Source organism: Amblyraja radiata, chromosome 19, assembly GCF_010909765.2.
Source record: "Amblyraja radiata isolate CabotCenter1 chromosome 19, sAmbRad1.1.pri, whole genome shotgun sequence".
Taxonomy (NCBI): Eukaryota; Metazoa; Chordata; class Chondrichthyes; order Rajiformes; family Rajidae; genus Amblyraja; species Amblyraja radiata.
Window position 1 is genome coordinate 13,802,355 of NC_045974.1, and position 26,728 is coordinate 13,829,082.

At 43.5% G+C, this 26,728-nt stretch overlaps 1 protein-coding gene across 1 annotated transcript in view; it reads right to left on the reverse strand.

The window, feature by feature from the left end:
* LOC116983849 (fibrillin-1-like) overlaps nucleotides 1-26,728 on the reverse strand; it is a 149,068-nt gene that overhangs the window by 27,038 nt on the left and 95,302 nt on the right. The window contains exons 41-52 of the mRNA XM_033037726.1: nucleotides 25,738-25,860; nucleotides 22,741-22,866; nucleotides 21,726-21,851; nucleotides 19,945-20,130; nucleotides 19,143-19,361; nucleotides 13,689-13,808; nucleotides 11,217-11,411; nucleotides 10,464-10,562; nucleotides 7,093-7,275; nucleotides 4,898-4,996; nucleotides 4,588-4,776; nucleotides 1,175-1,273 (exon numbers count right to left, since the gene is read on the reverse strand). Of these exons, the coding sequence (XP_032893617.1) occupies nucleotides 1,175-1,273; nucleotides 4,588-4,776; nucleotides 4,898-4,996; nucleotides 7,093-7,275; nucleotides 10,464-10,562; nucleotides 11,217-11,411; nucleotides 13,689-13,808; nucleotides 19,143-19,361; nucleotides 19,945-20,130; nucleotides 21,726-21,851; nucleotides 22,741-22,866; nucleotides 25,738-25,860 (1,764 nt within the window). The remainder of the gene's footprint in view (nucleotides 1-1,174; nucleotides 1,274-4,587; nucleotides 4,777-4,897; nucleotides 4,997-7,092; nucleotides 7,276-10,463; nucleotides 10,563-11,216; nucleotides 11,412-13,688; nucleotides 13,809-19,142; nucleotides 19,362-19,944; nucleotides 20,131-21,725; nucleotides 21,852-22,740; nucleotides 22,867-25,737; nucleotides 25,861-26,728) is intronic.

The following is a 26,728-nucleotide window of genomic DNA, read 5'->3' on the forward strand; positions in this document are numbered from 1 at the left end:
TATTGCACTTCAATGTTACATTTTTAGTTTAGTTTAGAGATACAGCGCGGTGTACAGATACAGGCCCACCGAGTTTGTGCCGACCAGTGATCCCAGCACACTAGCACTAGCCTACACACATGATAATAATAATAATAATGGATGGGATTTATATAGCGCCTTTCTAATACTCAAGGCTCTTTACATCGCATTATTCATTCACTCCTCAGTCACACTCGGTGGTGGTAAGCTACTTCTGTAGCCACAGCTGCCCTGGGGCAGACTGACGGAAGCGTGGCTGCCATTCTGCGCCTACGGCCCCTCCGACCACCACCAATCACTCACACACATTCACACACATTCACACACTGGCAAAGGTGGGTGAAGTGTCTTGCCCAAGTACACAACGACAATATGCACTCCAAGCGGATTCGAACCGGCAACCTTCAGGTTGCCAGCCGAACACTTAGCCCATTGTGCCATATGTCGTCCCAATGATGGACAATGTACATGCATACATGCATACAAAGCCAATTAACCTACAAACTGGTATGTCTTTAGAGTGTGGGAGGAAACAGCGCTAATTAGTGTGAAGTTTATAACTTCTTCCTGTGGCCTCTCTCGTTTCGTGCCGCACCCCAAAGTTTTATGGGTTTGTAGTTTAAGTTTCCCCATTTGTGTGGGGTCAGTGTTGTGATCTGGGCTGGAGTCATTGAGTCATAGACTGATACAGCGTGGAACTTGCCTGCACCAACCAACATGCCCCATCTTCACTAGTCCTACCTGTCTGTGTTTGTCCCATATCCCTCTAAATCTATCCTATCCATGTACCCGTTTAGATGTTTCTTTAATGTTGCGATAGTATTTGCAAATGTGTTGATGAAAATGTGCGGAGAATAGCTGTTAGGATACATTTGTAGGGAATGGATTGCTCTGTGAAGTATGCATTGACTTAATGGGCCGAAATAGCCTTCTTCTATTTGTAAGGAAATATTGAATATCTTCCTGTGCCTTTAATTTATTTCAGCTACATTAGATCTTGCCTGGTTGAGCAATTTGCATTCCCTGTTTGTTCCTCACACACAATTTGAACTCAATTCTGTGCTCTGCACCATTTAATATAATGAATGCCTCATTGCTTTAGGTGGGAAAGGAGGAAATAATCGGCAAGGAGACATTCTTTGTGAATACTTACAGCTTTGGGTCATAAACTTCAATAGCAAACCACTGTCTTCTTCGCCAAGGAAGGATTTAGCAGAAACTGATACAACGTACAGAGTCGACTCATTCAGACCTGCGAGTGGGAATGAGAGTGATTAATATTCCGTTAATGCAAACCAACCATCACAGCAGGGACCTGAGGGGATACAAGTCTGTGTGGGTTTTTAAGTGGCTCGTTCCACCTGATCGAGAATCTTTCTGATGGATGGCTTGGGTACATCGCAGAGCATTGCAATTATAGAGGGACGTGACCATCACTGAATTCCTGCCAGGCAGCAGAAATGCATCTTGAGGAATCCTTCCCCTATCCACATTGTCGTTGGTGATTCTGTACCTCAAGGACGGTCTCAATCACAGGATGGATTCTGGAAACACAAACTCGTGCTCAGAAGGGGATTTCTTTCCTTTACTCCATCCTCTTCCAACTTCCAATGCAGAGCACCTCTCCAAAGTGCAGGCTCGAAGGCCTGAATGGCCTCCTCCTGCACCTATTTTCTATGTTTCTATGTTTCTATGTTTCTATGTTTCAAGGCAACTGTTGCAAGGACCTTCCATAACAGCTTTCTTCACCACTCTGAATGGCATGACCAAAACAGGCAGACTTGGACATATTACCTTTCCTGAAGAGAAGAATCTTTGGGCTGGCAGTCTCTATGCTCAACTAAGTGATTCTACGTTCAATTATGGAATTGTGTGGTGAGAGCCCCGTGCAATAATTCATTGTGGTCAGCAGTCTGCAAACTCAGCAAGTGATGAGATAAATGCGTTATTATCTGCCTTGTCAAACCACACATAATCCTTGCTCTCTGAACCAAAGTGTCGAAATAGCACTTTGGATTATATTATTATTATTATTATTATTATTATTAAAGCTTTATTTCAGACACAGGTCCATATAACACATCAAACAGTACAAAGAATTACAAAGATACATTAAAAAAATTGCATATTAGCCTAAAATATATATAAGCTATTGCACCAATGCCGTCTTAGCCTAGAAGTGAATCTATAGCAGCTTTTCAGAGGGCTGACTAGGGCTTCAATTATGTGGTTCTCTGACTTGTCCAGGCGACACATAAAACTAAACATCAGCTGTCTTAAGAGTGCCTCACAGGTTGGCACTCTAGTGGACACAAACAATTGACTGGCACTATGCCACCTAGGGACACGAAGTAGCAACCTCATTGCATCATTGTATGCAACCTTAAGCCTCTGCATACTCTTTTTCTTATAATTAGACCACAATTGAGCAGTATATAACGGTGTGATGTAGGTTCTGAACAGGGAACACTTCACAGAATCAGAGCACATATAAAACTTCCTTATAAGCATGTTGGCTTGAAGATAAATTTTACAGCGCTGTCGGTAGAGGTCTGTGTCATCCTTCCAGTCATCAGATATGACATGACCTAAGTATTTAATTTCCTCACACACAGCAAGAGGACTGTCTGACAAATAAAAGGTCGGAAAAGTTGATTCCCTGTCCTCAGCGCTTCTAATTACCATTATGCGGCTTTTCTTAGCGTTATACTTAATGTCATAATCAAGGCCATACTGAGAGCACACCTTCAGCATCTGCTGCAGCCCAGCACTATATGGACAGAGCAGGACCAGGTCATCTGCATACATCAGATGATTAACAATAGTGTTGCCCACAAGACAGCCAGTTTTTAGCCTATTTAACTGATTTGACAATTCGTCCATATAAACATTAAATAAAATAGGATATATCAGTGAATGAGTTGAAATTAGCCTGTTATATGAATAATCCCAGTCACTATTGGCCCAATGCAGTGGGCAATATATCTCCTCTGTCTGAACAAGGATCCTGACCCAAAATGTCACCTATCCATTCCCTCCACAAATGCTGCCTGACCCACTGGGTTACTCCAGCACTTTCAGTTTTGCTCAAAATTCCAGCACCTGGTTCCTTGTGTTGCCTTATTCCAAAATTCCAGCACCTACTAGCTCTTGCGTTGCCTTATTTAGGAGGCACATCCTTCACACATATTCTGCAACCTACCCTTAAGGTAGGCACTGGCGGCAGCCTACCCTGACAAGGGCACAGCGGTAGAGTTGCTGCTTTATAGCGCTAGTGACCCGGGTTCTATCCTGACTACGGGTGCTGTCTGTATGGAGTTTGTACATTCTCCCTGTTGGCTTTCTCCGGGTGTCCCTAGTTTAATAGTGAATAGTGATTTAATGTAGAAAAGTGCTAGTGTATGGGGATCGTTGATCAGCGAGGACTCAGTGGGCCGAAGGACCTGTTTCCGCACTGTATTTCTAAACTAAACTTAAGCTGATTTGCTTTTCATGCACCAGTCTTGCTGTAGTTTCAAACAAGGGAACCCCTTTTGGAAATCCTTACCTAAAACTTAAAACTGAAAATTTGAAGCTTTCAGATGAAACTAAAGAACTCTTACTGGTGTAATTTGATACTGGGGATGGGTGTACATACCTCAGCTTTTCTTTAATGAATCTGATACAACTGAAGCACAAGGCAGAGACACCAAAGCTCTTCTGGGTTATTGGATTTTATTTCAATCATCTCCCTGCAAATGTATATTGAGGCAGCCCTACAATACAGTGAAGACATAACTGTTGCTGATATGCTACGTGGCATCTGCTCCAGAACCTTAAAAGTAGTCAGTTTCTCATGACCACGTTCATTCAATCTCAAGCTTGGGAGACGTCGCAACCAAATTCGATCGTTGAGGAAGAGGATCATGAGATCTCATTCTAAGTAAGAACTGGCACAACTCCATTCCTTCAGCTCATTGCCAGGTCTTCCTTCACTAGTGGGACCGTTGCAAAATGCCTATCTGTACTGGTCTGGCCACAATGCCCTTCCCTCTTAGGCTCATAGAGCCATACAGCACGGAAACAGGCCCTCCAGCCCACTTGTCCACGTCAGACAACATGTCCTATTTACACTAGTCCCACCTGCCTGCATTTGACCCACAAACCTCCAAATGACAATGTTAAATGTTGTGATAGTACCTGCCTCAACTACCTACCTTGTCAGTTCGACTCTGCATGAAAAGGTTGTCCCTCAGGTTCCTATTAAATGTTTCCCCCTCACATTAAGCGGATGTCCTTGGGTTCTTGATTTCCCTACTCTTTTACACAAAGACGCTGCACATCTACTCTACCTATTCCCTGCATAATCTCATACACCTCTATAGGATCACCTTGAATAAAGAGGAGGTAGCTTTAAACAATGCAGAGATGATTTTGCTGTAGTCAGCCATTCACAATGCACCCACCACCCCCAGCTCCCCAGTGAAATAAGGTCTAGGAATAGCCTCGCAATCAAACCTGATTACTGAGGAAAAGGGCCATGAGATTTCATTCTAAATAAGAAATGGTGCAACCCCATTCATTTACCTGCGAGCAGGACACTGGTTATCGGAGGGAAAACAATGACCCGCTTCATAGGACTGTCACTCCCATAGGGACCGTAGTTCACAGAGTAGGACACAACCCTGGCAGCTTCCGGCTTGGCTGGGTCCCAGCTAATCTCAGCAATGCTCCCGGTTATGCCAGAAGCCTGCAAGTTGCGTAGGAAGCGCAAAACTGTCAAAACAAACATGGCTTGCGTTAGATTAAGGAAAATGTTTCAGCATATCTGATTTCAAACTCTGGGGCAATTTTATACTCTCGTCCTTGTCTAGTAATGGCATTTGTGAATACGTACATGGGGGAGTGGTGATTTCAAGAGGCAGGGAGTTGAATGTCCGATTAAAGGGAAAGTCACACTCCACAATCGTCGTGTATGTGGTATTTGGTTTCAATCCTGAAAATAAATGCACAGGATTAGACATAGCATAAGACAATATTTCACTCAAACTATTTAGCAATGGGCAGACGCTCCTCAAACGAGGGAAGGAATAACACCCCAGGGGGCCACATGAGTGACAATAGACAATAGACAATAGACAATAGGTGCAGGAGTAGGCCATTTGGCCCTTCGAGCCAGCACCGCCATTCAATGTGATCATGGCTGATCATCCCCAATCAGTACCCCGCTCCTGCCTTCTCCCCATATCCCCTGACTCTGCTATTTTTAAGAGCCCTATCTAGCTCTCTCTTGAAAGCATCCAGAGAACCTGTCTCCACCGCCCTCTGAGGCAGAGAATTCCACAGACTCACCACTCTCTGTGAGTAAAAGTGTTTCCTCGTCTCCGTTCTAAATGGCTTACTCCTTATTCTTAAACTGTGGCCCCTGGTTCTGGACTCCCCCAACATCGGGAACATGTTTCCTGCCTCTAGTGTGTCCAAGCCCTTAACAATCTTATATGTTTCAATGAGATACCCTCTCATCCTTCTAAACTCCAGCGTGTACAAGCCCAGCTGGTCCATTCTTTCAGCATATAAGAAGCAAGGTGTGGACTTTGCCTTGAATTTTTAACCCATATTGTGAGTCTGTACATCAAATTTAATAACAACATAGAAGGAGACCATTTGGCCCATTAAACCTATGCTAACTCTCTGAACATTCCCATCAACCCCCTCCCCACTTGCAAACTATTCTCTGTCATAAGCCCCTTCACTCTCCCAATTCTCCTATCACAAGCCTACATCATGGGCAATTTACAAGAGCCAATTAACCGACCAACACATCTTTGGGATGTGGGAGGAAACGAGAACACACAAAGGAAAACCCATGCAGTCACAGGGAGAACTCACAATCTCCACACCGACAGCACTGGAAGTCAGAAATGAAGTCAGTTTAAGTTTAGAGATAAAGTGCTGAAACAGGCCCTTCGGCCCAACATGTCCACGCACGACGCAGCACATTAACAGTATTTTTTTGGATGTGATCTTAAACTGAAGCTTCCCCTGCTCTCCCTGTTGTACGCACAAGGTCCAATAACAATCTTTCAAAGATGAACAGAGCAGTTCTCCTAGAGCAGTGGTAACAAGACCAATATTTAACATGGAACTATTACCACCAGATATTAAGATTTATAGATAGACACTGAAGAAGGGTCTGGACCTGAAATGTCACCCATTCCTTCTCTCTGGAGATGCTGCCTGTCCCACTGAGTTACTCCAGCATTCGGTTCCTATCTTCAGTTTAAACCAGCATCTGCAGTTCCTTCCTACAGATATTAAGCTTTAATAGGAACCAGAGGGGCAACGTTTTCACTCAGAGATTGGTGGGTATATGAGCTGCCAGAGGAGTGAGGTACTATAACAACATTTAAAAGACATTTGGTCCAGTACATGGATAGGAAAGCTTTAGAGGGATATGGGCCAAACACAGGCAACAGGGACTAGCTTTGATGTGGCATCTTGGTCGACATGGACGTGTTGGGCCAAAAGGCCTGTTTCCCTGCTTTGACTCTTTGACTCCATAAGACCAAAAACAGATTGCTTGCTCACTGTCATGTTGTACATGGAAGTTTGCTCTGCACAAAATGGCTTCCCACATTACAGCATCAACTGGAAAAAGAAACTCTGGAGCCAAAAGAAATTGTGAAAACATGTTTACTATTTCAATCTTTCCTTGATAGAGTCAAAGTCAAACAGCGTGGAAACGTGCCCTTTGGCCCAATTTGCCCACACCGACTAACATGTCCAAATACACTCGTCCCACCTGCCTGTGTTTGGCCCATATCTCCCTAAACCTGTCCTATCATGTACCTGTTTAAATATTTCTTAAACATTGCGATAGTACCCGACTCAACTACCTCCTCTGGCAACTCGTTCCATGCACCCACCACACTTTGTGTGAAAAAGGTCACCCCTCAGGTTCCTATTAAATCTTTCCCCCCTCACCTTAAACCTATGTCCTCTGGTTCCTGAAACCAGATCTTGATCTTAGTGAAGCATGAAGATGCAAGAGCTTGTCGAGAAAGAAGAGACAAGACTGTTTCCACTTCTTACCTGTGATCAGAGTCTCTCCACTCACTGAGATGCGGCTGATAGTATGAATCACGTTGGGCTCTCCGCTGCTGTAATAGTGAAGTCGGCAGGACATCCAGTCACTTGCACTACTAAGGAGACCCCATGAGATCACAGCACTGGTGGCGGAGATGGAGATCAGACTCAAAGGCACCCGCATCATTCCTAAAACGGTGGAACAATTATGAACAAGAAGTCATGGATGTCGATGGCATCTTGATGTCACTGGATGAAAGATCGGATGGGAGTCACATCAGCGCCTTTGGAAAGGCCTCTGAGCCTCCACGAAAAACCTCTGCTGTATACATTTGAGTTTTTTAATTTGTTGCTGAATATCCCTGGGTTAAAGTAAATGAATATACACAGACTGTGTTAAGATACACAGTCCCCATCAGGATGGGAGGGAGGGGTAATGGGATTTGTGGAAGGAGTGTGTGAGTGAGTACTAGACTCCATTGGTGATTGGGAAAATGGGTGAGTAATTAGGTCAGCCATGATGGATGACCAGGAATGATGATGGATTGGTGCAGTTGGGGTGAATGGTTGGGGCAGTGCAGGACGGGTTGGTTTGGTTTAGTTTATTGTCACTTGTACCAAGGTACAGTGAAATGCTTATGTTGTGTGCTAACCAGTCAGCGGAAAGACAACTCTGCACAAGATTACAATCGAGCCATTCACAGTGTACAGATAACGATAAAGGGAATAATATTTAGTGCAGTATAATGTCCAGTAAAGTCAAATTATAAACAGTCTGACGGTCTCCAATGAGGTAGATAGTCGCTCAGACTACTCTCTAGTTGTCGATAGGATGGCTCATTTGCTTGATAACAGCAAGGAAGAAACTGTCCCTGAATCTAGAGGTATGTGTTTTCACACTTGTGTATCTCTTACCTGATGGAAGTCTGCTCCGCCATTCAATAATGGCTGATCTATCTCTCCCACTCCAGCCCCATTCTCCTAGCTTCTCCCCATATCCTCTGACTTTACCACAACCAGTAAGTTGACAGTGCACGAAGTAGAATCTTTTTTTTTTTTTACGGTTTGTAAATACCTTTAGTATTCAGTCAATGCTAAAGTGAAACCCAGGACTATTAAAATACATGAAAATATTAAGTGTAAATTTATAGCAGGATACTTGGGTAAATCCTTTTGTGGAGAAAGATCTGCTTTCAAAGTTGTTGCAAATGTAACAACCAAAACATCATCTCTGCTCCTCAGGTCTCTCAGATATCTCAGTTATCTCAGTTATCTCAGGTATCTCAGTTATCTCAGTTATCTACCGAAACATCTACTCTGTTCCTCTCTCCACTGATATTGTCGAACTTGTTGAGGAATCTCTCGAATTCTTTACCCCCAAGAGCTGTGGATGCCAGATCATTAGAAGTGGAGGTACATTGACCAATGGTACAATAGACCACCAGAGGGCGCCGCACGATGGCAGCCTCGCCAACAGTCTGTTTTTTCGTCTTTTTGTTAATTTTAGTATGTTTTAAAAGTTTGTGATAATGTTCTTTGGTTTGTTTTATGTGAGGGGTGGGGGAGGGGGTCGGGGGAAACTTTTTTTCAATCTCTTACCTTGCCGGAGATGCGATTGTTTTCCAGATCGTATCTCCGGTCGCTCTGCGGCCTAATATCATGGAGCTAGAGGCCTTGCTCTGGACTGACTTTGAGCCCCACCGCGGGGACGTGGACTTACCATCGGAGCATGCGATCCCTTGCCTGGGATCGATTCTCCAATTGCGGCCTGCAGATTTCAACATCGCGGAGCTCACAGTCTCGGGTAGGGACTGACGTCGGGAAGCTCCAGTCGCAGAACGTTTTGACCAGCCCTGACCCGGGGTCCGATCGCCCAGTGCGCGGGAGCTGAGATTCCCCTCCAATGCAGGAGCTTGATCGCCCCGACACGGAGGGCCACCACCGGCTACGGGAGCCAAGATCGTCCCGTCAACGGAAAGCTCGAGGCCCTCGACCGCGGGAGAACAAAGAAGGGAAGAGATTGAACTTTTTTTCCGCCTTCCATCACAGTGAGGAATGTGGAGGAGTCACTGTGGTGGATGTTTATGTTAATATGTATTTTATGTATTTTGTTGCTTTTTAATGGTATGACTGAATGACAAATCAAATTCCTCGTATGTTGCAAAACATACTTGGCTAATAAAGTATGATTATGATTATAATAAACTTTTGATGGATTTGGAGCTAGAGTGTTATAGGGAAGTGGCATTGGGGGGCAGTCGAGGCCTGGGGTAGATCAGACACAAATACTGAATGACGGGGAGGCTTGAGGGGCCGAATGGCCTACTCCTGTTCCCTGCATTTTCCCGTGTTTTTTGTGTGTTCATGTCAGATTAACGTAAATATGTGTTTGATGATCAGTGGGGACACAGCAGGCCAAAGGTCCTGTATCTATGTTGAATGATTCAATAACTCTATGAAAGTTGTTAACAGCGATGTCACATCGTTCAGCCTTTCTCAAGCCAATGCGTTCCTCTGTCTGTGATAGTGAGAGCTATTCAGTTTCCAAATTTTATAAATCGCTTCTTCTAACTCTTATTTAAAAGAAATCCAGCATGGAAACAGGCCCTTCAGCCCACCGAGACCATGCTGACAATCGATCACATGTTCTCACTAGTCCAATGTTATCCCACTTTCTCATCCACTCCCGACATATTATGGGCAATTTTATTTTTACACAGAGGCCAATGAACCTGCAAGCCCACACGTCTTTGGGATGTGGGAGGAAACCCACATGGTGACAGGGAAAACGGGCAAACACCGCAAAGACAGCACCCGAGGTCAGAATTGAGCTTGGGTCTCTTGTGCTGTGAAGCAGCAGTTTTACCATCTGCACCACTGTGTCACCCACTGCTCCAATGTGCCACCCATACATGCCGCAGTGCACACACTGGGTTCTTAAAGTAGATATTATAGATCTCCCTGCTAGGTTGACACAAAATGCTGGAGTAACTCAGCGGGTCAGGCACCATATCTGGAGAAAAGGACTAGGTGACGTATTGGGTTGAGACACGAAACGTCTCCTATTCCTTTCCACCAGAGATGCTGCCTCACCCGCTGAGTTACTCCTAAATTTTGTGTCTAACTTCAGTGTAAACCAGCATCTGCAATTCCTTTCCACTCATTTTCCATGCTAGCTTTCCTGTGTTGCCCTTACAAAATAGCTCTGCGACATCTTCCCCTTCCACTGCACTGACCCACCGTTCACCCTCTTCCATGTCCAATTCCACTTTCAACCCAGTTCTCCATGAAACATCAACTTGTCTTTATTTCAGGGAGTACACACGTATACGTTGCCGAGCGCGTCACAAAAAGAGCGAGAGTGGGCGGGGACTCACCGGAGTGGCTCCAAAAGGTGAAAGATCGAGAGGTCACCAGGCCATCTGAGGAGGTGTTGACCTGGACCACAGTGGTACACAGTGACATGGAGGTCAGACCTGAGATTCAATTCACATGAGTTAGCAAGGCAAGGTGTTAAATATATGCAGAACGATTTGCATATAAACCTCAGTCCTTCTCTGACATTTCAATGTTAATCAAGGCATTTTAATGAACCACAAATCCATCCTACCATCAGCAGTTCTGAGTTCCAGTCTCATACGTTAGTAGAGTCTTCAGTCTTAAACTTTAACACTAGGGCACGCAACATAACCCCATCCAGCGCACTCTATCCCTTCTTCTTCTTCTTGCGAATGAAACAAAACCAACACACCACTTTTGGCCACACGCATCAACCCCTATACTACCTCCACTTTCCCAAGTCCATCCTACCTTGCACAATATCATATCATACACACCCACCCCTGCTTCCCCTACATTGCTGCACCAAACAACCGTCCCCCCTCTACACCACCCAGCTAATAATGTCATGTGATAGGAATAGAATTAGGTCATTCGGCCCATCAAGCCTACTCCGCCATTCAGTCATGGCTGATCTATCTCTCCCTCCTAACCCCATTCTCCTGCCTTCTCCCCATAACCTCTGACTCCTGTACTAATCAAGAATCTATCTGCCTTAGAAATATCCACCGAAGAAGGCCTTATTGAGCTGAACAAAGGCTACTCGATCTGAATGGATCAGGAACACCTACCTGTTAATACTAAAGAGGTGGCGTTCGCAGGCTGGTGACTCTGCATCCGGTTGACCCCGCCAGTGTGGTTTGTGCAGTTGGTGTTAATTTGATAGTTGAGAATCACAATTTCTGGCACTGACTTGACCACCCATGCCAGCCTGATGTTGGGTCCTGTGGCGGTGGTGGTTACAGTCTGCACCATGTTCCGAATGTCTGGACAAGAAGCAGAGGGAGAGATAAATAATGTGGCTTGATGGTTAGCTGGTGTACGACCTTATTTAGCCTTGGAAAGGTTTCCCAGAATACCAAGTGGCAGCTTTCTCTTGGTGGTAACATCTCTGATTGATCTGGAAGGTTTCAGCCCAACTCCAGATATATCTACCTAATACATTCTAGGAGCACAAATAGGCCATTCAGCCCATCAAGTCTATTCTGCCATTCAATCATGGGTGATCTCTCTGTCCCTCTCAACCCCATTCTCCTGCCTTCTCCCCATGACCCCTGGCATCCGTATTAATCCATCCTGATAAGAGATAAATCACAACATTGATGTTTACCCCGCAATGTGGCAAATTGGCCAGGGTTGTTCTGTTCTGAAAACAGCAGAACAAATCTAATTAGACTAATTACTGCCCCAAGTCCATCACACTCCAGTTCTGTGGTGGAAAAGCTTGGCAGTCAAGATGTCTCAACCCTTTGACTTACTCTTTCAGCCTCAGTGTTGATGTGGCTTGTCCAGTTATCGTTCTGGTCAATGGTGACTCCAAAATGTTGATAGTGGGAGATGTGGCAACAGTAAAGGCCATTGATTGTCAAAATAAGATCTATTATCTTGGTGGTGATGACTGGTACCTTGTAATCCAAATTTACTTGCAATTATCAGTTCCTACCTAAATGTTGTCCAGATCTAGCTGCGTGCAAGCAGGAGGCGTTGCGGATATTATTGAATATTGTGCAGTCATCCTGCTTCTTGCCTTACCATGAATGGAAGGTCATTGAAGAAGTGGCTGAAGATGGTTGGGCCGGGGATACTGACTAGAACTCCTTCCAACACTTTACTATTAGAGCGGATATGATTAATGCAGTTCTACTGCAGTTGTACAGGGTCTTGGTGAGACCACACCTGGAGTATTGCGTACAGTTTTGGTCTCCTAATCTGAGGAAAGACATTATTGCCATAGAGGGAGTACAGAGAAGGTTCACCAGACTGATTCCTGGGATGTCAGGACTTTAACATGAGGAAAGACTGGATAGACTCGGCTTGTACTCGCTAGAATTTAGGAGATTGAGGGGAGATCTTATAGAAACTTACAAAATTCTTAAGGGGCCGGACAGGCTAGATGCAGGAAGATTGTTCTCGATGTTGGGGAAGTCCAGGACAAGGGGTCACAGCTTAAGGATAGAGGGGAAATCGTTTAGGACCGAGATGAGAAAAACCTTTTTCACACAGAGAGTGGTGAATCTCTGGAACTCTCTGCCACAGAAGGTAGTTGAGGCCAGTTCATTGGTATATTTTAGAGGGAGTTAGATGTGGCCCTTGTGGCTAAAGGGATCAGGGGGTATGGAGAGAAGGCAGGTACAGGATACTGAGTTGGATGATCAGCCATGATCATATTGAATGGCGGTGCAGGCTCGAAGGGCCGAATGGCCTACTCCTGCACCTATTTTCTATGTTTCTATGTAATGTATCACCACACACCGCTAATTAATCATGGGATTGCATGACTTGTTTTTGAGGCAAACAAGGCTTCCTTGATAAAATCTGGAGGCAGTTAATGACAAAGTCAGGAGGTAATAAGGGAGCTGGTAGTCCAAAAGTCTATCATTCTGTGAATGAAAGTGCACATTTCCTCTGCAGTTAACAATGAAGATCTGTACAAGACATGCCTGGGTGAGTTAGCTGGCTGGTGAGAGAGAGCAACAAATTCTTCCCTTTAACTGAAGGGAATAATCAAACATACTATATGATTAAGTCTGCTTCATATACTCAAGCTGCTTGGGCTTACTTGAAAGAGTTGAAGGGGTTAGCTTGACCTTGGTGCAGTCTGTGGGGAGTTTGAAAAACTATCACTACTGATTTGGAAACACGGTTTGTAGCAAGCAGCATATAATTCCCTTGCAATAATTTTTCAGGGCAAGGTACTACAATTAAATAAACGACTGCAATTGATTCAGCTTCATGAGATACTTCAGAAAAGTTAGTTGACTATAAACTAAACTGAACGGGATATCTTCATTATCCCCCAGAGGGCCTAATACTGTGCTGGGTGACTCTATATAAAGGGAGGAGTTTTCATTAAAATGAATGACAAAGGGAGTGGAGTAACCTTCAGACGTAGAGATAAGCATACAACAACTTGTCCCATGTTGGCTAAGCAGACTCCAGGGTATAAATGATAAAATCTCCAGCATCTTGCTGCTACTACTTCTCGAAACCGTGCCAGAAGGAAAATGGTATCTGTGGTAAGTGTGTAAGGGCTACATACTTACCGAGGCATCCAGTGTCCGACTCTCTCCAGCCTGGCATGCAGATACACGCAGAATATCCTGACCTGTTCGAGCCACATGTTGCATTTACATCACAATTCAACCTCTGGCAAAGGAACCGCTCTGCAAGGGCCAAGGTGAGACAGCAACATCAGTGAAGGAATGGGTTCCCCTTTGGGCAAGAGTGAGTCTCTCCTTCCCTCTACATACACGCTAACCAACAACAGCCGACATACATTGGGAGCAATTTAGTGTTCACAGGAGAGTATAAGTTGACAACATTGTGTCAGTCACAATCTTTCATTCTTCCATTGATCAATGAAACTGCAAGTGGGGAGGAGTGTGCAATATGGAGTTGAGTGGAGACTGGACAATGGTGCAAAATGAGCAAAGTCTGAACAGCCTCCAAGGATTTCACAAGGTGGACAGCTAACTACAGTTTCAGCAGTTAGAACCACTTGAGAATCCACCTTTAATTAGACAAGTAATGCAGTTGTCTTCACTTTGAGCTGCACTGGGAGAAAGCTGACATCTCTTTGACTGAAGGCTGGTTGTTTACTTTGGATTGAGGAAGGGTCTTCACAGAGTGCTCTTTGTCACTCTCTATTCCTGGAATACTTGAGTACAACAGCCTGCATTGATATTACTGAACTGTGTGTCTGAGGGGGCTGATGCTGGGAAATCTGCCCCATTTACCTTGACCCAGAACAAGCTATTCAACGCAGGCGTGAGGGCACGCACGCACGCACACTCACACTCACACACACCACACACACACACGCACACTCACTCACTCACACCACACACACACACCACACACACACGCACGCACACTCACACCACACACACACACACCACACACGCACGCACACACACACACGCACACGCACACGCACGCACACTCACACCACACACACACCACACACGCACGCACGCACACTCACTCACTCACACATACCACACACACACACCATACACACATTCACATTCACTCACTCACTCACACTCACTGACTCATGCTCACACACTCACCTACTCACTCACACAGACACAGACACAGACAGGCACACACACCACACATGTGCACACTCACATTCACACGCTCACACACACACACTCACTCACTCACACAGACACAGACACAGACAGACACACACGCACTCACTCACAAACACAGGCACAGATACAGACAGGCACACACTCACTCACTCACTCACTCATTCACTCACTCACTCACTCACTCACTCATTCACTCACTCACAAACACAGCCACACACACAGACACAGACAGGTATACACACACTCACTCACTCATTCATTCACAAACACAGCCACACACACAGACACACACACGCTATTTTGTAAGCATGAATTATACTGAGCATGCTAATTAACTGATTCACTTCTATTTTTCCAACATCTTGAAAACGGTTCCTTTCCTCGCCCTCTTCCTCCACACTACTCTTCCTCTTTCAATGTTTTGACTTTTAGGTCATTCCTTAAGACCTCTATCAACATGTTGTTGAACAAACCTCACCTTAAGGTAGACAATACCATTCCCTTAATTTTGCTATTTTATTAAGTAAAGCCTTTGTTCCGCTTCACAATAATTGGCAGAGGAATAGGTTTTATTATTTTTACATACAGCGAGAAAGTGAAAAGCTATGCTTGTGATCTATAAATTAAATCATACATTACATGAAAGGGAAGGTGGGTAGGAAAGGCTTAGAGGGATTACGGGCCAAGCGTGGACAGGTGGAACCAGGGTAGATGGAGTATCAAATGGAGTATCTTGGTCAGCATGAACAAGTTGGGCTGAAGGGCCTGTTTCCCTGTAGGATGACCACCTGAATCTATGACTATGAATCTATGAGTGCAATCAACTCATGCACATGTGCAATAGGCAGTGCAAAAAAACCCCCAAAGTGCAGAATACAGTGTTACAGCATTATAGTGTAGTGAGAATATCACAGCACTTTGAACATGAGTGGTCTCCACCCGAAACGTCACCTATAACTTTCCTCCAGAGATGCTGCCTGACCCGCTGAGTCACTTCAGCATTTTATGTCCATCTTTGATGTAAACCAGCATCTGCATTGCCTTTGTACACATTTATAACCTTCTTGAGATCATTCACTTCTAAGGATGACGTAAATGTTCTTTGTAGGCTGCCTCTGTTGCCTCTGATAAAAAGGTCCATCTAGCTGTCAGGCTGGATTATGAAGGCAATTTCATCCAGTATTGCGTAAAATAATCTTTCTGTTCCCATGTAACACATGTTCAGAGAGCAAGTCTCCTTCCTTCCTTCCTTCAGCAGTCTCTCGCAAACCCTGAGCATTCATTTTGTGTATAAAATGCTTAACAAAGTAAAGTATTATATATTCTCTCATTCTTGTAGGACCAACTGCATTAAAGTCTCAGCCAAACAAGCAGCCACCTCTCCTAACCTCTTGCCTGCCTCACATTTTATTAAAGTATTACATTTTTTCCATGCAAAGCTAATTTAATTTGTACTCGAAGTTCAAGAGAGGATACCTTTGTGGATTCGAGTTTACACTGATGCTGTGTGTATCACTGTATGTACCGTCGGAGTGGGCAAGTTGGGCCGAAGGGCCTGTTTCCACACTGTATGACTCTATGCCTGTATCTGAGTGAGTCCTGTATGTGAAAGCTTGCTCTTTAAAGCCTGGCTCTGTACATTTAAAACTTTCCCTTAATACCTTGCATACAAAAACACTGCCGCAAACTATAACTATTGCTTGGTGAAAGGAAGGTTTGATTTTTATACATTGGGTTCTCAGTGTGTGGTTTGCCAAAGGTTGGGGTGAGAATATTTTCCTTTCTCCTCCCTATTGCAACTTCTCACTGGAAGGAAGCATTGTTTAAGTTAACTTATCGTATGTAACTTCGCAGACTCACACAGATCTCTTGACAAGCTCCTTCTGCCTATGAGAGACATTTCTGCCAATTTTAATTTGTCTTTCTATCAGTGGGCTGCAGCTGAAGTTCCAAGAGTTAGTTTTAAATATTAATTTTCAGACAATATAGTCCTTGTAAAAGGAAAAAAAAAAAAGGATGCAAAACCCTAAGCGTTCGAGGAGCAGAATGAGGTCATTCGGCCCATCAAGTCTACTCCGCCATTCAATCATGGCTGATCTATCCTTCCCTATAAACCCCATTCTCTTGTCTTCTGCCCATAACCCCTGACACCTTTACTAATCAAGAATCTGTCAATCTCCACCTTAAAAATAGCCATCCGTGGCAATGAATTCCACAGATACGCCACCATAGATCAAAATCAAAGATGATCTACTTATTCTCCATTTTCCTGCACCATCTCCATATTCTTGATTCCCCTGATACCTACAAATCTAATGGTCTCTTGTTTAAAGGAATTCTGTAGCTGAACCCACCCAGCTCTCTGGGTTTGGCACTTCCAAAGATTCATCAGCCTCTGAGTCAAGGAAGATTTCTTCACCTCAATCCTAGATTTTGTCTTGTACACATAAAGAACTACAACAATGGTTTACAAAAACAGAGACATATAGTACTGGAGTGACTCACTAGGTCAGACGGCATCTCTGAAGAACATGGATAGGTGACATTTCGGGTTGGGACCCTTCTTCAGATGAATCAGTCTCAAGAAGGGTCCCAATCCGAAACGTCACTTATCCATGTGATGCACAGATGCTGCCTGACCCATTGAGTTACTCGAGCACTTTGCTTCTATATTCTGTCTCCACTGCTTACTTTGACAACCAGAAGCCCTGGTTCAAGAGTCTCTCCTTTCTTGCAAGAGACCATTTCCAGTGCTTGTGCTCTTATCTGGGATGAGTTGTGGTTGGTTTTCCTCACATCTGCCCCAACCCTATCTTGTCTAATGATGGAGAAATAGGTTTCACCAAATAAATAGCAAAGTGAATAGAGATGGAGATATTGTGGTGGGGTTTGTGTCCAGTGTGAGCTTCCTCACCAGCAGAGAGCTACATGGGTTGTAACGCTACTGCCCTTGTTGTTCTGGCCCATGACGAGGACCAAGAAGGCTTTCTTGACTCTTTTGAAACCAACCCCTCAACTTTAATGGAGGGAGCATGTACCTGCTCTCACCAACAATGAGTTCAAAGAGTCAAAGATAGGGCTGAGAAGGGATATAGTTAATGACAAAACAAGGTCATTGTCATATTTCTTCAATAATTGCCCACTGTTTGAGCTGCAAAACGAAAACACTGTTTATAAGTTAAGGGCGGCTCAGTGGGGCAACGGTAGAGTTGCTGTCTTACAGTGCCTGAGATCTGGGTTTGATCCTGACTACGGTTGCTGTCTGTACGGAGTTTGCACATTCTTCCTGTGACCTTGGGTTTCTCCGGGTGCTCCGGTTTCCTCCCACACTCCAAAGACATCCAGGTTCATGGGTTAATTGGCTTTGGTAAAATTATAAAACTGTCCCTAGTGTGTATGATAGTGCTGGTGCATGGGGTGATCGCTGGCCGATGAGGACTCCGTGGGCCGAAGGGTCTGTTTTCACGCTGTATCTCTAAAACGAATATACTAAAGTTGGGAATGGAGAGGAACAAGATCCTTTGGCAAATGCATGATCTAGATTCATAGATTCATAGAGTTATGTAACATAGTAGGAGTTTCAACCCAACCCACGTATGCTGACAAAGATGCCTATCTATGCTGGCATTTGGCCTATAATCCTCCAAACCTTTCCTGTTAGACGATAACTTGAATGCTTCTTCAATTCATCTACTTAATTTCCCAAAACAGAATGGTTGGAGACAGAAGGTTTGAATTTTTTCCTAATCAGCTTCAATTAGTTTCAGAAGACATTGGATAAAGTGTTACATTATAGACTCTCAAGTATAGACATAACCAGGATGGAGAAGCTACAGAAAGCAGTGATGAATAGCTGATTTCTCTGGGGAAGTTTCCCACAGATGAGACAATAAAAATGTATCTTATAGATTTATAAGAATGACCTAGAGTGAGTAAACAGTTTTTGGTCCAAAGTTGACAAAAAAAAACTATGTAGGCGCATGTGAATGAATGCAATCGATGGAAGAAAAATAAACTAAGCAGGATAATTTTATAGGGATTACAAAGTTAGCTAAAGGTCCAAATGCAGATCTTTGAAGGTAGTAAATAATTTTATAATCTGCTGAAAAATGATGTGCTATAGCACTACATTGACATTCACATGAATTGAAAAGCAAGAAGATAATTTTTAAATGTTGTAAACCTTTGGTTCTTATATTTGATTCGGGCTATGAAAGTTGAAAGTGGTCACGGCTTTGCGTTTTACTGAGAGTGAAGAATTTTGTTTAATCAAGAGATGCTGTGAATTCTTTGAGAAGAGAAGGGAAGGGGGAGATTTAATAGAAAAGTTCACAATTGTGTGGTGTTTTGACAATGATGTGGAGAGGAGGAAGTGAGGGAAACTGGGGCAGAACTCACCCATTTCGAAATAAATGCTGAACTTTGTGCTTGGTGTCTGTGGCCCAGAATGGAAATGGACCCAGACGTCAGTGCAATTGGAGACAGGGAAGGTGATGTTGTTTCGGTCTTTCTCAGTCAACATGCGCTGCATGTGTTGATCGGGGTCCGTTCCACAGCCAAACGAGATGCGGTCTTCCTGGGAAGTCACAGACAGCAAGTCCACCCGGAATCGGATTCCTGAGAGTAACAAACAAAGGGTTGCAGTATCTATTGATATTGATAACAAGTCACCACAGGCAAGATCTTGGAGTGGGTGGATCAGATTGGAAACCAAATGATGGAAGTACTTGGAAAATGGTCAACCTTCATCAGGATTTAGTTTAGTTTAGTTTAGTTTATTGTTACACGTACTGAGGCACAGCAAAAATCTTTTGTTGCATGAAAGACAATACGTGATTACAATCGAGTCCTCTACAGTGTACAAATACATGATAAAGGGAATTACATAAATATGTTCAGTGCAAGATAAAGTTCTGTAAAGTCCGATTAAAGATAATCTGAGGCTCTCCAATGAGGTAGATAGTAGCTCAGGACTGCTCTCTAGTTGTTGGCAGGGCAATTCAGTTGCCTGATAACAGCTGGGAAGAACTGTCGCTGGATCTATACCGCTTGCCTGATGGGAAGAGGAAGTGGCCTCGGTGCGACTCGTCTGTGATTATGTGGGAGCGAAAGTTTATTTTCCTTCCCAGCAACTACTTTTTGGTAATTGGATGGTGCAGCGGTCATGACTCTACCTTCAGCTCTACGGTCAGAGTGTTACCTGTGTACTGGTGAGTGGAGTTAGACATCAGGGTCAAGTTGAAGAACCAGTACATGTCTGCGCTGTTCTGGTAGTAGCTTGGGAAGTTATTAGACACGATAAACCCAGAGACACATGGGCAGGGACTTCTTGAAAGAGCCTGCAGATTCACAGTTCCTGGTATAATCTCCGGTGGGCAAAAACAACCTAAAGCCAAAGAAAGATCATATGAATCATCTGACAACTTTAGCTTTTTGTAATGGGCTTGTTGCCTCTTTCCTATATCATACTTTCTTGCACTTCATTCATACAATGATTCCCAAGCATGTTTAAAAACTAAGTAAGTCGATTGCAGCCTGATCTTATCAAAGAACTAACAACTCACCAATGGCCTAATCCATTCAAAGATTCAATCATACTTTATTGTCACATGCACCTAGGTACCGTGACATTTTCTTTTGCATATAATCTAGTACAATCATACAGCAGACCTCACCTAAGCAGTACACACAAAAGTCACCATGTTTCTGGCACCGAAACGTTACGAAAAGTTAATCAAAGAGTCTTATATTATATTGGATAATATAAAGTCAGATATATTATTTGTGTTATGTAAACCTTTCTTCTTATTATTATTTTTCCCCATGAATTTTGGGCACCTTTAGATGATTCTTCGCATGAGGGCCTGTTTTCCAGTCAATCTTTCCTCACTGGGTTTCAGTGTGGGACTCGCTACCTGAGAGCATTATGGCAGCACCTTCACCAGTTGAGCTGCAATGGTTCAAGATGCTGGCTCAGTCACCACCATTTGCTCTTGGACAATCAGGAATGGAGAAGCACGGTGGCGCAGCGGTAGATCTACTGCCTTACTGCGCCAGAGACCCGGGTTCGATCCTGACTACGGGTGCCTATCTGTAACAGCTGGGACCTGCGCGGGTTTTCGTCAAGATCTTCGGTTTCGATCCCACACTCCACAGAAGTACAGGTTTGTAGGCTAATTGATGGTATAAATGTAAAGTGTAAAATTGTCCCCAATGTGTGTAGGGTAGTGTTAATATGCGGGGATCGCTGGTCGGTGCGGACTCGGTGGGCCGAAAGCCCTGATTTCGTGCTGTATCTACAACAAAAAACTAAATAAAAACTAGCCTTTGATGTATCACCAATTTGATGTATCCACCAAAGTGGACACCAATTATGACTCCTCCAACAGGAAGTTGTGTGAATGTAACACGAGCTATAAACAATGTTAGAAAATGTTCCTCTTTTGAAGGCTAGTAATTTCTTTCTCACATTCGATGATCTGCATTCTACCACATTTTCCATACAGTAGGAATTGTATGGAATGAATCACACTAAGCTTCTGCTTACTCTATCTCTTAAAGGCAACACATGAAGTTTCATGTGTGTAGTACTTATTGGAGACACATTGAAGCAAACAGGCACTTAGGCAGAGAGATAAAAACAAAATAAATAAATACTTTTTCCACCACTGATGCATTGTTGGCTCACACTGATCATAGGCATTAATCCTACTAGTCCTACTAGTTCTGTACTCATTGTGATTTCTGTGTTCATTGCCTGAGCGTTGAAGAGCACAAGAATTCTAACAGGGAAATTGGTCCTTCTCCAAGGAATAAGGTTTAAATTTCGTTCAGACCTCTGTTTGTTTGAATGACAATAAAGGCAATTTGTATTTGTATTGTATTTGATTCTCCTCCTGCCCAGATAAAAATAGGATAAGCTGCCCAAAGGCATCCTCATGCCTCATGCGTGGAAGCTGAGATTGCGATTCTGTTTCTCACCTTCACAGTGTGTCCCATTGCCTCTGTAATAGGAGTTGCACTCACACCAGTAGGAACCGTTCGAGTTCAGACACTGAGCATTGTTGTCGCACTGATTCAGTGCATGATTCCCGCACTCGTTGATATCTGGAAACAGCAGAGAATAAACAACCGTGAGGTGGAAGATATTTGGATGCGAAGTGTGGGCCTGGTTATATTTACTGGCTGTATAACTAGTCTATAACATGTCCTGTTATTTGCACTTCATCAGTTTATTTATTCATGTTTTGTAGTCAATGCCTACTATGTTCTGTTGTGCTGAAGCAAAGCAAGAATTTCATTGTCCTATCAGGGACACATGACAATAAACTCACTTGACTTGACTGTACAATTGTCATCATAGCTCGTTAGTGTAACTAGGTTTAAGCTATTCTCACAATGAAAATCCTCAAGTCCCGTCAACATTTCGAAAACTCTCCCCAGTGCAATCTTTGATGTGATGTGCGACCGGAATTATAGAAAGTACTCAGCTGTGGTCTAACTAGAGATAATCTTTTCCCAGGGTTGGGGAATCAAGAACTAGAGGACATAGGTGTAAGGTGTGAGGAGAAAGCTTTAATGGGAACCTGAGGGAGCAATTTTTTCACACAGAAGATGGTGGGTTTATGTAACGAGCTGCCAGAAGAAGTGGTTGAGGCAAGTATTATGACAACATTAAAAAAATATATATTTGAATAGGTACATGAATAGGAAAGGCACACAGGGATATGGGTTAAACGTGAAAAAATGGGACAAGCTTAGATGGCCATCCTGGTCAGCATGGATGTTGGGCCATAAGGTCTGTTGACTATGACTCTGATCATGTTGATTGGTGGGGTAGACGCAAATGGCCAAAGAGCCAACACTGGCTCCGATTTGTGTGCGTCACAATAAGTTCAGCCATGGATCAAGGACGTCATACAACCACGAGCCTTGGTTTTAAAAGTGGAAAATATTAAGCGTGAGATCTTTTAGATTAAAATGTGAAAGGTCAAACCTGTACATGCTGTTCTGCTGTCGGGACCCAAGGTATAGCCTGGGTGGCAGTCACACCGGTAACTGCCCACTGCGTTTACACAGCGCTGGGAGCAGCCACCATTGTCCTGCGCACATTCATCCACATCTGGAAAACAGAGAGTGTCACGTTCAACACTAGTTTCAGAAAAAATCATTAATGTTCCTCTAAAATAATGTCACATAAGGAACTTTTGAACAACGGTTATAGGCTCAAATTCAAGTTTTTAAACTCTACATGTGGTGGTTCTTCTACCCCTAGAAGGAAGTCGATGAAAATTAAATCAATGATCATGTCATTGCCACAACTGATGGTTTTATCGCTGGGTAATTTAAGTGAAATATTACCTTCAATATTGCTCACTGGTCTTATATGCCTCATGTGAGCGTACTATTTAGCCCCACTTTCCAATTTATTGGCATCATATCTGTTTCTATGCAGAAAGCTGAGAAAGGAAAGAGCATTATGTGTGTGGGGGAGAGAGAGAGAGAGAGAGAAATGATTAGGGACAGAGTGAGAGATAGTAGAGAAGAAAGATGGAGAGAGAGAGAGATAGTGAGACATAGTGAGAGATAGTGTTATAGCGTGAGAGGTAATGTCAGAAATAGGGCAAGGGATAGTGTCCGGGACAGAGAGAAAAAATGGAGACACGGAGAGATAATGTGAGAGCGAGAGTGAGAGATTGAGAATAGTAATCGAGAGGGAGAGAGCAAAAGATCCAAGGATAACATGATAGATAGAAGTTTGGTCTCGACCCGAAACGTCGGCCATTCCTTCCCTCCAGAGATGCTGCCTGTTCCGCTGAGTTACTCCAGCATTTTGTGTATATCTTCTATTACACCCCTTTGTGTTGGTAGAGGAAGAGCTTCCTAGATTAACCTCATCTGCCAGCACCAGGTCCACAGCGTTGCAAGCCACAGGTCCAAATATGTAACTTGGTCATTAAATGTGGCAAGGGGTTTCTGCATTAACCATCCTATCAGGTAGAGAGTGCCACACCTTCACAATGAAGACCCTCCGGATGAAAATAAACTTCTCTTCCCATCTAATCCTTCTGCCAATTACGTTCACTCAATGACCCATGGTTCTGAAGCCTCCTTGGATGGAAATAGACCCGGTCTATTTACTTTGTCCATGCCCATCAAAGTTTTATGCACCTCAGTTAAGTCTGTCCCAGGTCTCCAAAGCAAACAACACAAACCATCGATCTTTCCTCACAACAAAAATCTCCTAGGCTTGCCTACATCTCTTCAGTCTTCTCCCCAGTGCAAGTCACATCTCAGAGTCAAGAGAGTCACGAGTGTTTTATAATCATATGTCCCAGATAGAACAATGACATTCTTACTTGCAGCAGCACAACTGAATAGGTAAACATAGTACACTGTAAACAATATAATAAATGAGAAAAAAAGTTCAGTGTGGGTATATACACACACACACACACATATATATACTGTACATATATACAATATATATATATACTGTACATATATACTGCACATATATACTGCACCTATATACAGTATATATATATATATATATATAAATATATATATATGTATATGTATATGTGTGTGTGTGTGTGTGTGTGTGTGTGTGGATGTGTGAGTGTGTGTACACACTGAGCTTTTTTCACACACGCACACATACATAAACATAAAAAACAAACAAACAATAATGGTGCACTAATAACAATAATAGTCTATGTATTCAGAGCTTATTGGAGGTTGTAGTGTTTAATAGCCTGATGGCTGTAGGAAACATAGAAACATAGAAAATAGGTGCAGGAGTAGGCCATTCAGCCCTTCGAGCCTGCACCGCCATTCAATATGATCATAGCTGATCATCCAACTCAGTATCCTGTACCTGCCTTCTCTCCATACCCCCTGATCCCTTTAGCCACAAGGGCCACATCTAACTCCCTTAAATATAGCCAATGAACTGGCCTCAACTACCTTCTGCTGGAGAGAATTCCAGAGATTCACCACTCTCTGTGTGAAAAAAGTTTTCCTCATCTCGGTCCTAAAAGATTTCCCCCTTATCCTTAAACTGTGACCCCTTGAAGCTGTTCCTGAACCTGGACATTACAGGCTCTTGTACCAACTTCCATATAGAAATTCTTTCATGTAAAAATTGTAAAAAGTACTCCAGCTGTGTTCTAACTAGATCTGGATTTAGTCCTAACTTAACCTCCATTGTCCCGTTCATCACATCCGGCAGAAGTGCAATAGTTACAATCAATCTTACACTCTGCCCATGGAAGAGGAGGTGGTTCACCTGACCAGGTATGGTTCACACACTCTCTGTAAATATACAGTAAAAGCACAGCAATCTACATGCCTAAGATAGACACAAAAAGCTGGAGTAACTCAGCGATTCAGGCAGCATCTTTGGAGAAATGGAATAGGTGACGTTTCGGGTTGAGAATGGGTCTCAATCCAAAACGTCACCTATTCCTTTTCTCCAGAGATACTGCCTTACCCGCTGAGTTACTCCAGTTTTTTGTGTCTCTCTTTGGTTTAAACCAGCATCTGCAGTTCCTTCCTATACATTGAAACCGTATGTTTCTTCCATTGTCTTGCAATGTAGTTCCAGTCTCAATGACTCAATAAGTAAAGCCATTGTTCCCTAATGACTAACTAGAGCAGGGAGTTACATAGCTGTATCTTTGTATGCATGGTTCAATGCCTCATGCTGATATTTCCAGTGTCCTAATATACTGCACAAATTAAATTTCCACTTCAAGAGGACGGTGAGGCAATGGGCAGTGAGTATTTTCTTCTGCGAATGCTACTGTAGAAAACCTGAATTTCCTGTGCTATGACATTGATTAGTAACCTAACACTGACTGATTATTACTTGGTGCAAAGATACCCGTCTCAAATAGACACCTTACAAGAAAGGCATTGAAATGGAGAGATTCACCCTCAGATACCCTCTACCCCTTAACCTTACAGTGAAAGATCCAGAGCCAGTTACCTGTACACGTCCTTCTGTCCCCAGTGTACCCAGCCCCACACACACACTGGAACGAGCCGGGGCTGTTGGAACAGGAGGCCGGGCTGAGGCAGTCGTGGCTCCCGCTGCGACACTCGTCCACATCTGGAGTTGGGAAGAAAGGGGGAGTTCAGTGGAAGGTGTGAATCTTCAGGATTTTCCCTGCTGCGCACCAATATTCAGACTCAACCTCGTAAATGAAGCAGAATAGCTCAAGTTTACCCCCTTGTTTTGCAGGAATGTTTCGAAGGTGAGGAAAGAAACCCCACATAAAGATTGTTCCTCACAGGGAAACATCCATTATAGGGTTAAGAGGACCATGTTTCAAATGTGTGTGGCAACTTCCCACTCACTTCAGCACGTTTTATTTTTCAGATCTGATTTATTTTGCTCCCTTACTCACTAAGGAATCCTCTTTTTAGAATATAATATATTCAAATCTGTAATACATTACAAGCATTGGTCTTAAAAATTAACTCTGCTTCTCTCACCGCAGGTGCTGTCTGACCAGTTGAATATTTCTGGCTTAGTTTAGTTTAATTTAGAGATAGAGTATGGAAACAGGCCCATCAAGTCCGCACCGACCAGCAATCCCCGCACACTAACACTATCCTACACACACTAGGGACAATTTACATTTATACCAAGCCAATTGACCTACAAATCTGTACATCTTTGGAGTGTGGGAGGAAAGCGAAGATCTCGGAGAAAACCCACGCAGGTCAAGGGGAGAACGTACAAACTCCGCACAAGCACCTGTAGTCAGGATCGAACCAGGGTCTCTGGCTCTGTAAGGCAGCAACTCGACCGCTGCACCACAGTGCCGCCCCATTCTGTACATTTATGTTTATAATGACTTCCAGTAACTGGACAATGCCAAGCTATGTCAACAGCAAACGTCGATATGTTGGAACAGCAATGATGAGACACTCCTTGGTCACACACTGTAAACGCACAATGGTCACGAGAATGA